Source organism: Sciurus vulgaris (genome assembly GCF_902686455.1).
Source record: "Sciurus vulgaris genome assembly, chromosome: 1".
Lineage (NCBI taxonomy): Eukaryota > Metazoa > Chordata > Mammalia > Rodentia > Sciuridae > Sciurus > Sciurus vulgaris.
Genome location: NC_136461.1, coordinates 35663789 through 35676530, shown reverse-complemented (window position 1 = coordinate 35676530; position 12742 = coordinate 35663789). Strand labels below are relative to the sequence as shown.

Genomic DNA, 12742 nt, shown 5'->3' with positions numbered 1-12742 from the left:
CTATCAGTTATGTCCTATCTCTCCTGCATCACAACCTCTCTAGCTAGCTATCTCACCAGCATGCTCTCTCCTATCTTAACAACAAAAATTCTGGGGCAGATAATATAGCTCAGTGGTAAAGCTTGCATACTTAGCATGGGTGAGGTCCTGGTTTCAATCCCCAGCACCAAAACAAAAATTCCTTTGATCTCTTATCTCCTCTTTTTCACAGGCAAACTTCTAGAAAGCCCTGTCTGTCCCTCTTCCTTACCTCTCACTCCTCCTGTCTTTCTACCTTTACACTCCTCTGCCCAAGGTCACCAGTGGCCTACACGACCCCAATTCCAATGACCATGCTTTTTTCTTATCTCACTTGACAGAACTGGTCATTCCTTCTTAAATATGCTCCACCCTTGAATTTCATGACACCAATTCTCCCACTATTCCATCTTTCTAGAACTTCAGTCTCCTTATGGATGCTTCCTCCTCTATCCCCCTTAAAAGTTGGGGATCCTTAGGCTTAGGATTTAAGGCCTCCTCCACTCCTCCAACAGACACTCCAATATGCTTCCAAGGTATCAAATACCTTTATGCTACTGACCCCCAAATCTATTTCTAGTCCTTACCTTACTCCTATGCTCCAAATCCACATTTACAACAGCTTCCAATCTTAGATATCCTACAGGCCCTTCAAACTCATCATATCTAAGGTTAAAAAGTCTCCAAGCCCACCAGGACTTTTGTGGGCCCTATAAACTTTCTCTTGAGACTCTTCCTCCATTAAAAACATATATTATTTATATATATTATTATTTATATATATTTAATATTAATTAATAACACCTGGTATTAATATGTTCAATAACATTGATATATTACATTTATATATATGATATATATATATATTCATTCCATGACTGCAATTCAGGCTAAATTCATTACTATGCTCTTTTCCCCTTCAGATCTTAAAAGGAATTAAAGGATGCTACTGGTTAAGGCAGATAAGTAAGGGGGTCTCAAAACCATGGCTGGTACAAAGCAGATCATCACCAGGCATGGTGGTGGACACCTGTAATCCCAGCAGCTGGGGAAGCTAAGGTAGGAGGATCCAGAGTTCAAAGCCAGCTTTAGCAATAGCAAGGTTCTAAGCAACTCAAGACCCTGTCTCTCAATAAAATCCAAAAAAAGGGCTGGGGATGTGGTTCAGTGGTTAAGTGTCCCTGAGTTCAATCCCTGGCACAAAAAAAAAAAAAAAAAAAAAAAAAAGCCTGCAAATCAATTAGTAGGAAAGCAGCCAAGAAGCAAATAACTACAAAAACAACTTATAAGAGTGCACCCTAGCTGGGTTACATGCCTATAATCCCAGCATCTTGGGAAGTTGAGGCAGGAGGATCGCAAGTTCAAAGTCAGTCTCAGCAATTTAGCAAGATCCTAAGCAATTTAGTGAGACCCTATCTCAAAACACAAAAAAATTAAAAGGGCTGGGGATATATCTCAATGGTTAAACACCCCTGAGTTCAATCTCCAGTACCAAACAATCACACACACAAGAGTGCAACCTATACTGAAAGGGTGAAGAAACTTCATCATGATAAGCCTGGTACTATGTGGTACTTCTTGAAATTAGATGTAATCAGAAATCCAGCAAGTTTTCCTTCCAGCATATGGTCTTGTGTGAGAAATTGCTCAAGATGGCCAAACAGAACTGCACATCAGAGCACAGCTACTGGTGCTTTGCAGAAGGCAAATACAGCCTATGTTAGTTGGCTTTGTTGAAAACACCAATCTGGAGTCGGGCGCAGTGGTTCTAACACCCCATCAAAGCCTTCCCTTTCCTCTATCCTCATTTTCTTAGGAATCTGAGCCACCTGAGATCTGGTGCCCACATAAACAAGGGAGGACTCCAAGGCAGGCATCCATGTTTCAATAGGCCACATAGCTGTAGACAGGCTGGTCACTATGTGGAAGACAGAGTCTCTAGTGTAGGAGTCTACTGAGGCAAAAGGACTGGGAAGATTGCAGTTTTGACTTACATGTTGACTGCTATCCACACAGGGTAGTCGATTTGTTAGCTGAATCAAAGGTTTCCGGAAAGGGGACAGGAAACACTCCTGGATCTGGGTCTCATTATTTGATTTCTGTTTCTTTGGCATCTAAGAGAGGAAATAAGGAAGCTGAGGTCTGAAAGACCACAGAGATCACCCTAATGGCGACTAACACTTAAAGTGATTTATTAGAGCTGGGTGTGGTAACACACACCTGTAGTCCAGGTATTTGAGAGGCCAAGGATGAAGGATCAATTGAGCCCATGAGTTTAAGACTAGCCTAGGCAACAAAGTATAACTCCATCTCAAAAAGAAAAGGTACATATTAAGTGACAGGTGAAGTGCTAAAGTCTTCACATGTATTATCATGTATCATCACAGCAATCCTGTTTATTATCCTTCTTTAATAGGATATTCTTTTCTAATTCTAAAAAACCTGGGGCTTACTGAGATTAAGTAACTCGCCTCAAATGGAGGAAAAGCAGTTGAAGAGGCAAATGAAGTAGGCCTGTGAAAAGCAAGTCCACCAGCAGTCTGGAGTCATAATGGACCCAAGTGTTTCCCAAATGACGGACAAGAGTACAGTTGCATCCAATTCCCACATCACCTGGCCCAACTCAGTCCACACACAGCAGTGAGGACATTAGCACCAAGCATTTCAGGAGCAACACACAGCTCCCTTCATGATCCACCTTCAGAGAATGATGCCCCAAGTTCAAGTGTAAGACACACAAAGGGCAGTTAATCTGCCTCCCTAGCACGTAGAAAAGTCCCCAGCACACCCAGCAATGCAACTAAAGGGAGGACCCCAACAGGCAATCAGGAAAGAACTCGCTTTTATCAGCTTGTCAAATTATTTGAAGCTCCAGTGATCCTATAACACATACATGAAGCAAACACTAAGCCCTCTATACGCCTTTTACTTACAAACTGTGCTAGCAAAAAGTGCCTTCCTTCCTTAGCTGATCTTTTTCTCCAAAGCTCCAGTAGCCTAGTCCTTGATTCTTGAATTGCTCTCTCCCTTTAAAGTAGATGTTGCATGATCCTGTTTAACTTATATAGGTCTTGCCCATAACCAGCAAGGCTCCAAGACATGGAGCAAAGCACAGACCACAGTCCAAAGTAGAACATACTGTACTTGAGTATGAGCAGGGACTGAAAGGACACTATCCCTCAAATCTAGGCCCAAATAAGTTCAGAATTTTAAGGTAGAGCCAGAACACTCTACTATTCTGTGACATGGGGCAAGGGACAGAGAGGAGGCTGCTAGTTGCTATTGTGAATGCTTCACTCCCCACCCCATCAAGAGTCAAAGGACCCAAGCTGAGCTGTTTCTTGACTTATGTGTACCCCTCCCAACAGGAAAATTAAGGTTACATTTAGGTTCTAGTGAAGCTACAAAGATTTTATTAATCTGTTCAATGCCTGGCAGAGAAGCATTCATTAAACTACCGAACATATTAAAAAGAGACTCCTGTAAGGTGACTCTGTAAACCCAGAAACCAAGTCTAAGCTTCCCTTCTTCCCAGTCTAAGTCCCCACAATCCCTATCCCCTTGGGCACTCACCACTGCCTCAGGCTGCCATTCTTCATCATCATCAGATCGGCCTTCCAGTTTCCTTCTGGCCAGCTGGCTGGGAGCTAAGCTCCTCCTCTGTAAGGGGAGAATGGAAATGGATCCTGCAGCCTGAGCCCATTAAACCTAGACAAAGGACTCCTGTCTCCCCTAGGTCCACACTTACCATCCTGGGTCCAAACGTCAAGTACCCATCAGCCAAAGGTAAAAGGCACTCAGCAGCGGAAAATGCAAGAGGACGACTTGATGTAGACGGAACTGCTATATTTTTGAGAATAAGGGTTAATTAAAAAGGGGGCATGGATGAAGGGGACCCAGCCAAGAGCTGGAGTTTGAGTCCAAACTATGAGAATGTTGAGCGCCAGTTAGGTGAGTCGAGAGAGTAAGACCAAAGAGAAAGTGTCCAGATAGAGTCGAATATAAATCTAGGATGGGGGAGGAGACAGATGTAGTCCCAGAATGGGCAGAGTGGAGTTGGGATAATGGTTCTGGTAGGGGTTAAGAGGAGATAGGTGCGAGGTGGGAGGCAGTAACCAAAGGCTAGCAGAGAAGCTGGGGTTAAAGTCCGAGACCGAAGGAGGGCGAGGCGCCTGGATCCGGAGGAGGGGGATTTCCCCGGGGCTGGAGTGCGGATGGCAGGACTGGACTGAGGGAGGTCGAGCAAGGATCCAAGAAGAACCAATAAAATCCCAAGCTGGAAGGAGAATCCCAGACCGGGCCGAAAACAGGAGCAGAGATGGATTCCGGGACACGCAACTCCCCATTAACCTTCCTCTTCCCAAAGCGCGCGTTAACAGCCGCCAGGCTGGGTCAATCGAACCTCCCGCCACGCTGCCGCCGCTTCACTCATTGGCTGCGTTCGATGAGTTCGGCACTCGCCCCCCAAGGAAGGGGCGGGCCTAGTGATGCTGCAGAGACTCTGCTGCCCCGGAGGTTCAACCGACCAGCCAGGAGGTGGGGCTTGGCGGAGCGTTAAGGTGGGGCTCGGCTCTGCAGAGTTAGCTATTACTGGCGGACCTTCGGCTTTGACCCCTAGTGTTTTCTTCTAGGCTGGAGAACTGACAGTGCTGCAGCCTGAAGGACAATTTGCAACGTACTGGGCCGGGGAGAGTTAGTACCACCTGGGTAGACGCCTGGGGTTTAGGTAAAGTCGAGTTTGGGTCGGGCTCTGGAATTGATAGCAACTTCCGAGTGCCGGCCCCGGGAGGAGGTCGGATTTGGAGCCTTGTTAGCTCTTTTAGCATGGAGTGTTCGGCCTAGGTACCACGTGATGGGCTTGGGCTGTGGGATGTGACTTTCTTGGTGTGATGAGTCTTGAAAGAAGCCTTCTCCTAGGATGGAAGCGGCTTCTTTGGAGTTAAGAGACTTAATCACCCAGTCTCTCAAAACTTCAATTTCTTCATATTTGAAATGGTATTATAATAATAGTACCCAGTAGTGCAATTGCTGGGTTGCATGGTAGTTTCATGTTTCGTTTTTTTATTTTTATTTGGAGACAGGGTCTCGCTAAATTGCCGAGGCTGGTCTCGAATTTGCGATTATTCTCTTGCCCGAGCATCTAGTGTCTTTGGGATTATGGTCGCGCCCAACCTATGTTTGGTTTTTTAAGAAACTGGACAAATTGTAATTCAGAATGTCTGTACCATTTACATTCCTACCAACAATGTATGTGCGATCCGGTTTCTCTACATCCTCATGGATTTAGTGTTACTTTCTTACTGTAGCTATTCCGATAGATGCAAAGTGATACCTAATTGTGATTGTGATTTAATTTGTATTTCTCTAATTGCTAATGACATCGAACATCTTTACATAGGCTTATTTGATATCGGTAGATTCTCTTCAATAAAATGTCTCTTTTAGCCATTTCTTGTTGGAGTGCTTGCCCCTTACTGATTGCTTTGTTATATAGATACCAGTCCTTTGTCAGTTATGTGGTTTACAAATATTTTCTCCCATCCTGTAGCTTGTTCTCTCTTCTTAACAGTCTCTTCCACGGAAACATTTTTAATTTTGATAAAGTAAGATTAATCAATTTTTCCTTTTTATGGAATGCGATTTTGGTGTCGAATCAAAAACATGTGGAATCCAGGATCTCCACATGCTAGGCAAGTGCTCTACTGCTGAGTTATCTCCCTGGCCCTCAAAGAACATTTTTCTCTGCACTCCATCCCCAAAATTTTTTCCTATTTTTTCTCTAAAAACTTGATACTTTTTTGCCAATGGTGGTGGCCCAGGCCTGTAATCCCAGCTACTTGAGAGGCCCGAGTAAAAGATCTTGCAATTTTGAGACCAGCCTTGGCAACTTAAATAGACAATGTCTCTTTTGGGAGGGCAGTGTGCCAGGGATTGCACTCAGAGGCACTCAACCACTGAGCCACATCCCCAGCTCTGTTATGTATTTTATCTAGAGACAGGGTCTCACTGAGTTGTGCTTAGCACCTTGTCTTTGCTGAGGCTGGCTTTAAACTCATGATCCTCCTGTCTCAGCCTCCCAAGTCGCTGGGATCACAGTCATGAACCACCACACCTGATCCTGTCTGCTTTCTAACATCTTTTTTCTGTTTTAAACCCTAACAAAAATGTCCATTTTTCCTGGGTCTCAAGCCTCAAGACAGGGTCTTACTGAGCTGCTTAGGGCCTCACTAAATTATTGAGACTGGCTTTGAACTCCCTATCCTCCTGCCTCACAAGCCACTGGGATTAGAGGCATGTGCCACCATGCCCGGCTTTATTTTTTTATTTTGATGCAGGGTTTCACTAAATTGCTGAGGCTGGCCTGGAATTTGCTATTCTCCTTCCTCAATCTCCAGAATCTCTGGGATTACAGGCATGCACCACCACATCCAGCTTTTTTTTTTTTTTTTTTTTTTTTTTTTGTGGCACATGAGGTTGAACCCAGGGCCTTGTGCCTGCTTCCTGCAAGGCAAATACTCTTATCACTCAGCTATACCCCCGGCTCTTTTTAAATTTTTTAATTTTCAGACAGGATCTTGTCACATTGCCCAGCCTGGCCTCAAACTTGGGATCCTCCTGCCTCAGCCTCCCATTAGCTGGGATTGTAGGCATGAGCCACCATACTTGGCTGCCAATTCTTTATAATTAATAAATCCATCTGTCTACTATTGGTTCTGTTTTTCTGGAGAACCCTAACTAATGAATATGCTGCCCAGCTGTAGGGAATGTGATTATCTTCTAGTTTTTGGCTCCTTCAAGTTTACTCAGAGCCACTTTTCTGAGTCACGTATATCCCAGAGCAATTTGTTATTTGTTGACTATGAGAGTGAGGCAATAAAGGCCCAGCCCTATTGGCTCTACAGGGTATACTTTGACAGGCAATAGGTGATGGTAAGCTCCCCACTGGGGTGGTCAAGGCTTCACAGTTGTACCACTTCTGCCTTGAGTTGGCACTCTTCCTTTCACAGGCATTGATTCCTAATAAATATCTTGACTCCAAATTCCATCTCAGCTTTTGACTCCAGAGGATTCAACTTGAAACACCCATACTTCATTCCTTCATCTACATGTAACTGCAAGAGAAACTGGGAAATAATAGTCTTTATTCCAGATGGTTATGGACCCAATGAAAAAATAGGAAGGAAAAAGGAACTGCCACAATAGCTCAAGGGGGCCAAAAGTTAGGATCAAGTCTCAGAAGGGGTAGAGGCTCCATGGAGCAGATGAAGGAGGTTTCAGGTACTTGGAAAACATAGCTGTTGTTTGCCACATGGAAAGTGAGTATTTTCTGGTTCTAGTTCCAGGTAATGGCAGGTGAGTTATATATAATGAAAAAGAGTATGTCACTACTGATCCTATAGATAGATATCAAGAAGAAAGGGAGGGGCCAAGCATGGGGGTGCACACCTGTAATCCCAGCTACCTATAAGGCTGAGGCAGGAAGACTGTAAGTTTGAGGCCAGTCCAGGGGAACAGAGGCACACTTTATCTCAATTAAAAAAAAAAAAAAAAAGTGTGGTGTCTGGGAGGATGATGGCTATCGTGGCAGCTCCCTACATAAAAATTGACAGTGACTAGAGAGTAAATTTTTTAAAGAATTAAAAAGACTCCAGGTACAGTGATGCACACCTGTAAGCCCAGCAACTCTGGAGACTGAGGCAAGAGAATCACAAGTTCAAGTCCAGTCTCAGTAATTTAGTGAGGCCCTAAGCAACTTAGCAAGACCCTGTCTCAAAGTTTAAATAAGGGCTTTAAATGTGGCTCAGTGGTTAAGCGTACGTGGATTCAATCTCCAGTACCAAAATAAATAAAATGAAAAGTCAACATTTGCAACAAAGCTCAGTAACAAGATACCTCCACAACCTCAAACACAAGCTAGTAGGACAAACTACCAACAAACAAAACACAGGTATGCATCTGACAGACTAAGGGCAGGAGAATCCCAGTGAGCCCATAGATATCCACTGGAATCAAAACAGGTACGTCAGTCAGCTTTTAGTTGTTGTAACAAAAATACAAAACAACTTAAGAGGAGGAAAGGTTAATTTTGAGTTCAGTTCATTATTGGCTGACTCCATTGCTCTGGGCTTGAGTGAGGCAAAACATGATGAAAAGGTACAAAGGAGGAAAGTGCTCAGCTCACAACAACCAGGAAGCAGAGAGAGAAAAGGGAAGGAGCCAGGGACAGATACAGTCCAAGGTCATTGCCCCCAGTGACCTATCTATCCAAATCTATCCAAATTATTAATCCATCAAATGGAACAGACACTGATAAAGCTACAATCCTTAACACTACCTAAAAACCCCACCTCTGAACCTTGTTGGATTGGATCATGCTTTCAAAACATGGGCTTTGAGCCAGTCATAGTGGTAAACACCTTTAATTCCAGAGAAGCAGAACGATTTTAAGTTTGAGGCCTGCCTCTGCAATTAAGTAAGACCCTCAACAACATAGCAAGTCCGTGTCTGAAAATAAAAAAGTGTCCCTGGGCTCAATCTTCAATACCAAAAAAGAGAAGGAAGAAGAAGAAAGAAGGAGAAGTAGGAGGAGGAGGAAGAAGAGAAGAAGAAAAAGAAAGAAAGAAGCAGCAGCAGCAGCAGCAGCTTTTCATGGGATATTTCTAAATCCAAACCATAACAACAGGTCAATTGAGAACAGTAGATGGAATGGATGAAAAATGGAGGGGGGGTGTGTCTAAAATACCAGGTGAGAGTGGACACTCTGGCACAGGTTTGTAATCCTAGTGACTGGGGAGGCTGAGGCAGGAGGATTGCAAGTTCAAAGCCAGCCTCAGCAATTTAGGGAAGCTCTAAGCAATTTAAGGAGACCCTGTCTCAAAATAAAAAATAAAAAGGGGCTTGAGATGTGGCTCAGTGGTTAAGTGCCCCTGAGTTTAATCCCTGGTACCAAAAAAAACAAAAAACACAAAAATTTATATATATATATATATATATATATATATATATATTTTTTTTTTTTTTACATATATATACACACACACATATATAAAATATATATAAAATAAAGTAAAATAGCAGGTAAGTGCCAGGGGTCCACAAAGGGGCTAGATCAGGTCTTGTTCCTATAAACTATCCAACTGACCACAAGGGCTTTCTCAGTATCATGCCCCACATAGAACAAAATTGCTGGAAGTAGAATAAAAATGTGTTAGGATGGAGACAGCAGAGAGGAAAGAATAAGATGAAAACCAACATGGAGGAGGGGAATCCAGGAAAGTAAGTCACACAAAATACAAGAGGGAGCTCTATGTAAGCTCTTCACTCTTCCTGAAGCCAGGAACAGTGGTGGATATCTGTGCTCCCAGCAATTAGGAAGGCTGAGGCAGGAGGATTCTAAGTTTGAGACCAGCTTTAGCAATTTAGTGAAACCCTATCTCAAAATATAAAAATAGAAAAGGGCTGGGATGTGACTCAGTTTTAAAGTCACAATCCCTACCAAAAAATAATAACAAAATAAACAAACATAAGAATAACGTGACTACAAATAGTGAAAGCACAGACTATTTCAAAACAAGCCGAAAGACATTAAGACAGTGGTATGATTCATGAAAGAACACAGATTAGAATTAGAGAAACATAAGTGAAGTGACAGACTCCTTCTGAAAGGAATGAGGAAAGAACTAGAAATGAACCAAATAAGCATTGTAGAAATGAAGACTAAGAAATACATAAAAGTAAACGAGAGCTGGGACTGTGGCTCAGTGGTAGAGTGCTTGCCTAGCACAGGTGAGGCAGTGGGTTAGATTCTGAGCACCACATAAATAAATAAAGGTCCATTGATGACTAAAAAAAATATGTTAAAAAGAGCAAATGAACACTGCAGATAATGCTTTACAAAGAAGGTAAAATAAAATTTTAAAAATGAAAAAGAACACAATACAACTATGCAGATTTTATAAATGTATTATAAAAGTATTTGTTTAAAAAAATAAAAATAAAAACAAAATGAAGTTTTGAGATGTGGCTCAGTAGTAGAGTGCTTGCCTAGCATGCCTGAACCCTCGATTGGAGCTCAGAACCATGGAAAAACAAAATTGAAAAAAAGAGATAAAGTATTAGTGACAAACACTGAAAATAGGCAAAGAAGATTAAAAATATAAAGAAATAATCAGTTCTTGAAGAAGAAAATCAAAGCAAAGGAACAGAATACTAAAAGCTATCCAATAAAATTTTTCCTGAAACAATTAAAAACTTGAAACTATGTATTCAAAAAGCATACTGAAAAACTGGAAATATGATCCCAAAATGACTGCCACCAAGAAGCCATTCTATGAAAATTTGAACTTTAAAAAATAAAAATAGAAAAAGTTCTTGGGCATCTAGAAAACAAAGAGTGTATGATTTAGAAGGGCAAAAAAAGAAAAGTAGATTATCATTAGGCTTTTCAAAAATAACACTTCATTCCAGAAGAAAGAATATATTCAAGAGATTCAAGAAAGGGAAGTACAACCCTAGTAACACAGACTTTGCAAGTATAAAGGACACAGATAAATTTATCAACAAACAGGATCTCAGGGAATATTGTTCCCAAGGCTCTTCTGAAGAATGGTTTAAGCACTGGAGGTATTACATAAAGGTCACTTATAGAACTAAAGCTATGTAACAGCCATGCAGAAAAGAGTGTAGTACATAACTAGATGCCCTGACAATGTAGATTTACTATAAAGAATTTTTTTTAATGGGGTGGAGAAACGCATTAGCAAAATACTTTTGTTTGCAGTGCTCATATTTATGGTAGTGTTAAAATTGTTATTCTGAGAATGCTTCATGTGTAATATGAAATAAATGAGAAATTATAGAATTTTCTATCATTTTTTTCTGTCGCTGAAAACTAGGATTCTTGATACGGATGAAAGAAACTAGAAAAGTGATTAAGTAAAAATGTGATTAACCTTGAATTTGTTTTGTTTTTCTGTGTTGGATATTGAACCCTGGAACTTGTATATGCCAGCAATCTTGAATTTCAATTAGAATTGAAAATATCAATATTTATTCATCAGTTATTTTATCATAGGTAGGTATGTATACATAAATGTATATTTGTATGTACATACACATAATCACTTAGCTTTGTTCACTGAAAAGGCCTCGCTGTGGTGTTGAAATATAATTTATCACTTATAAAACTCAAGCTTTGGCCAGGCACGGTGGCGCACGCCTGGAATCCCAACAATTGGGGAAGCTGAGGCAGGAGAATCACAAGTTCAAAGCCAGCCTAAGCAACTTAGCGAGACCCTCTCTCTAAATAAAATATAACAAAGAGCTGGAGATGTGGCTCAGCAGTTGAGTGCCCCTGGGTTCAATCCCCAGTACCAAAAACCAAACTGAAATAAAACCTTCAAGCCTTCTTAGAACTATGGATGATTCAATTATGTGTCCAAAGTCAGGTGTGGAAGGGTGTGCCTTAAGTCCCAGCAATTCAGGAGGCTGAAGCAGGAGGATGACTTGAGTTCACAAATTTGAGATCAGCCTGGGAAACAAAAGACCTGTCTCAAAATGTAAAGGAAGGCAAGGAAGAAGGGAAAAGAAGGAAGGAAAGGAAAAGGAAGTCAAATCTGTATCCAGGATGACAGGGGAGTATCTTTTTAACAAACAGCAAGGAACATGATCAGAAATGACTAAATAAGGTTGAAAGAACTCAAGAATAACTTGATCTAACTCTATCAAAGTTGCAGCAGTTGACTCTTTTTTGGGGGGGGTGGGGAGGTGAGTACCAGGGATTGAACTCCGGCTCTCAATCACTGAGCTACACCCCCAGCTGTTTATTTTTATTTTTGTTTTTGGATTTTATTTAGAAACAGTGCCTCACTGTTGCTGAGGCTGGCTTTGAACTCTTGATCCTCCTGCCTCAGCCTCCTGAGCTGCTGGGATTACAGGTGTTGCTGGCAGTTTACTCTTAAATATTGACAATTCTTTTTTCTTTTTTCCTCACATGGGGAATTGAACCCAATAGGCCTCTCACACTAAACCACATTCCCAGACATTTATATTTTAGAGACAGGATCTTGGCAAGCCAAGTTGCCAAGGTTGGCCTCAAATTTGGAATCCTCTTGCCTCAACCTCCTGAGTAACTAGAGTTACAGGCTTGCACCACTGCACCTGGCAATAATGATAATTAAGTGACTGAAATCTATTATATATATATATATATATATATATATATATATATATATATATAAACTCACAAGTTCACAATGATAAACTTTTGTGTGTATGGTGCTGGGGATTGAACCTAAGGCTTCACAGATACCAGGCAAGTACTCTACCACTGAGCCACATCACTGGCCCCATAATGATATACTCTTTATTTATTTTGTATTTTTTTTAAATATTGACTCGATTTTTTTATTCATTTATTTATATGTGGTGCCAAGGATTGAAACCCAGTACCTCACACATGCCAGGCAAGTGCTGTAACCACTGAGCCGCAACCCCAGCCCCCAGTGACATACTTTTTAAATAGCTATCTTTAAGAATGATAGGAGTGACAGCACACTGCCTGTGTCTGAGTCACTCCCCTTGCTGTACACACCAGCCCGCCCAGGCCCACCATGACCATCATTCAGCAGCTGGAAGGAAGATGGCACCTGGTGGACAGCAAAGGCTTTGATGACTTCATGAAAGAACTAAGAGGGCTGGGGATATAGCTCAGTTGGTAGAGTGC

At 41.7% G+C, this 12742-nt stretch overlaps 1 protein-coding gene across 2 annotated transcripts in view; it reads right to left on the bottom strand.

The window, feature by feature from the left end:
- The window catches only part of RAD54L (RAD54 like), a 30663-nt gene extending 24459 nt beyond the window's left edge, over positions 1 to 6204 (bottom strand). For both annotated transcript variants that reach the window (XM_079115924.1, XM_079115925.1), the window contains exons 1-3: positions 3767 to 6204; positions 3592 to 3678; positions 2013 to 2132 (exon numbers count right to left, since the gene is read on the bottom strand). In XM_079115924.1, the coding sequence (XP_078972050.1) occupies positions 2013 to 2132; positions 3592 to 3678; positions 3767 to 3769 (210 nt within the window). In that variant the 5' untranslated portion in view covers positions 3770 to 6204. The remainder of the gene's footprint in view (positions 1 to 2012; positions 2133 to 3591; positions 3679 to 3766) is intronic.
- Positions 6205 to 12742: the final 6538 nt, after the last annotated feature.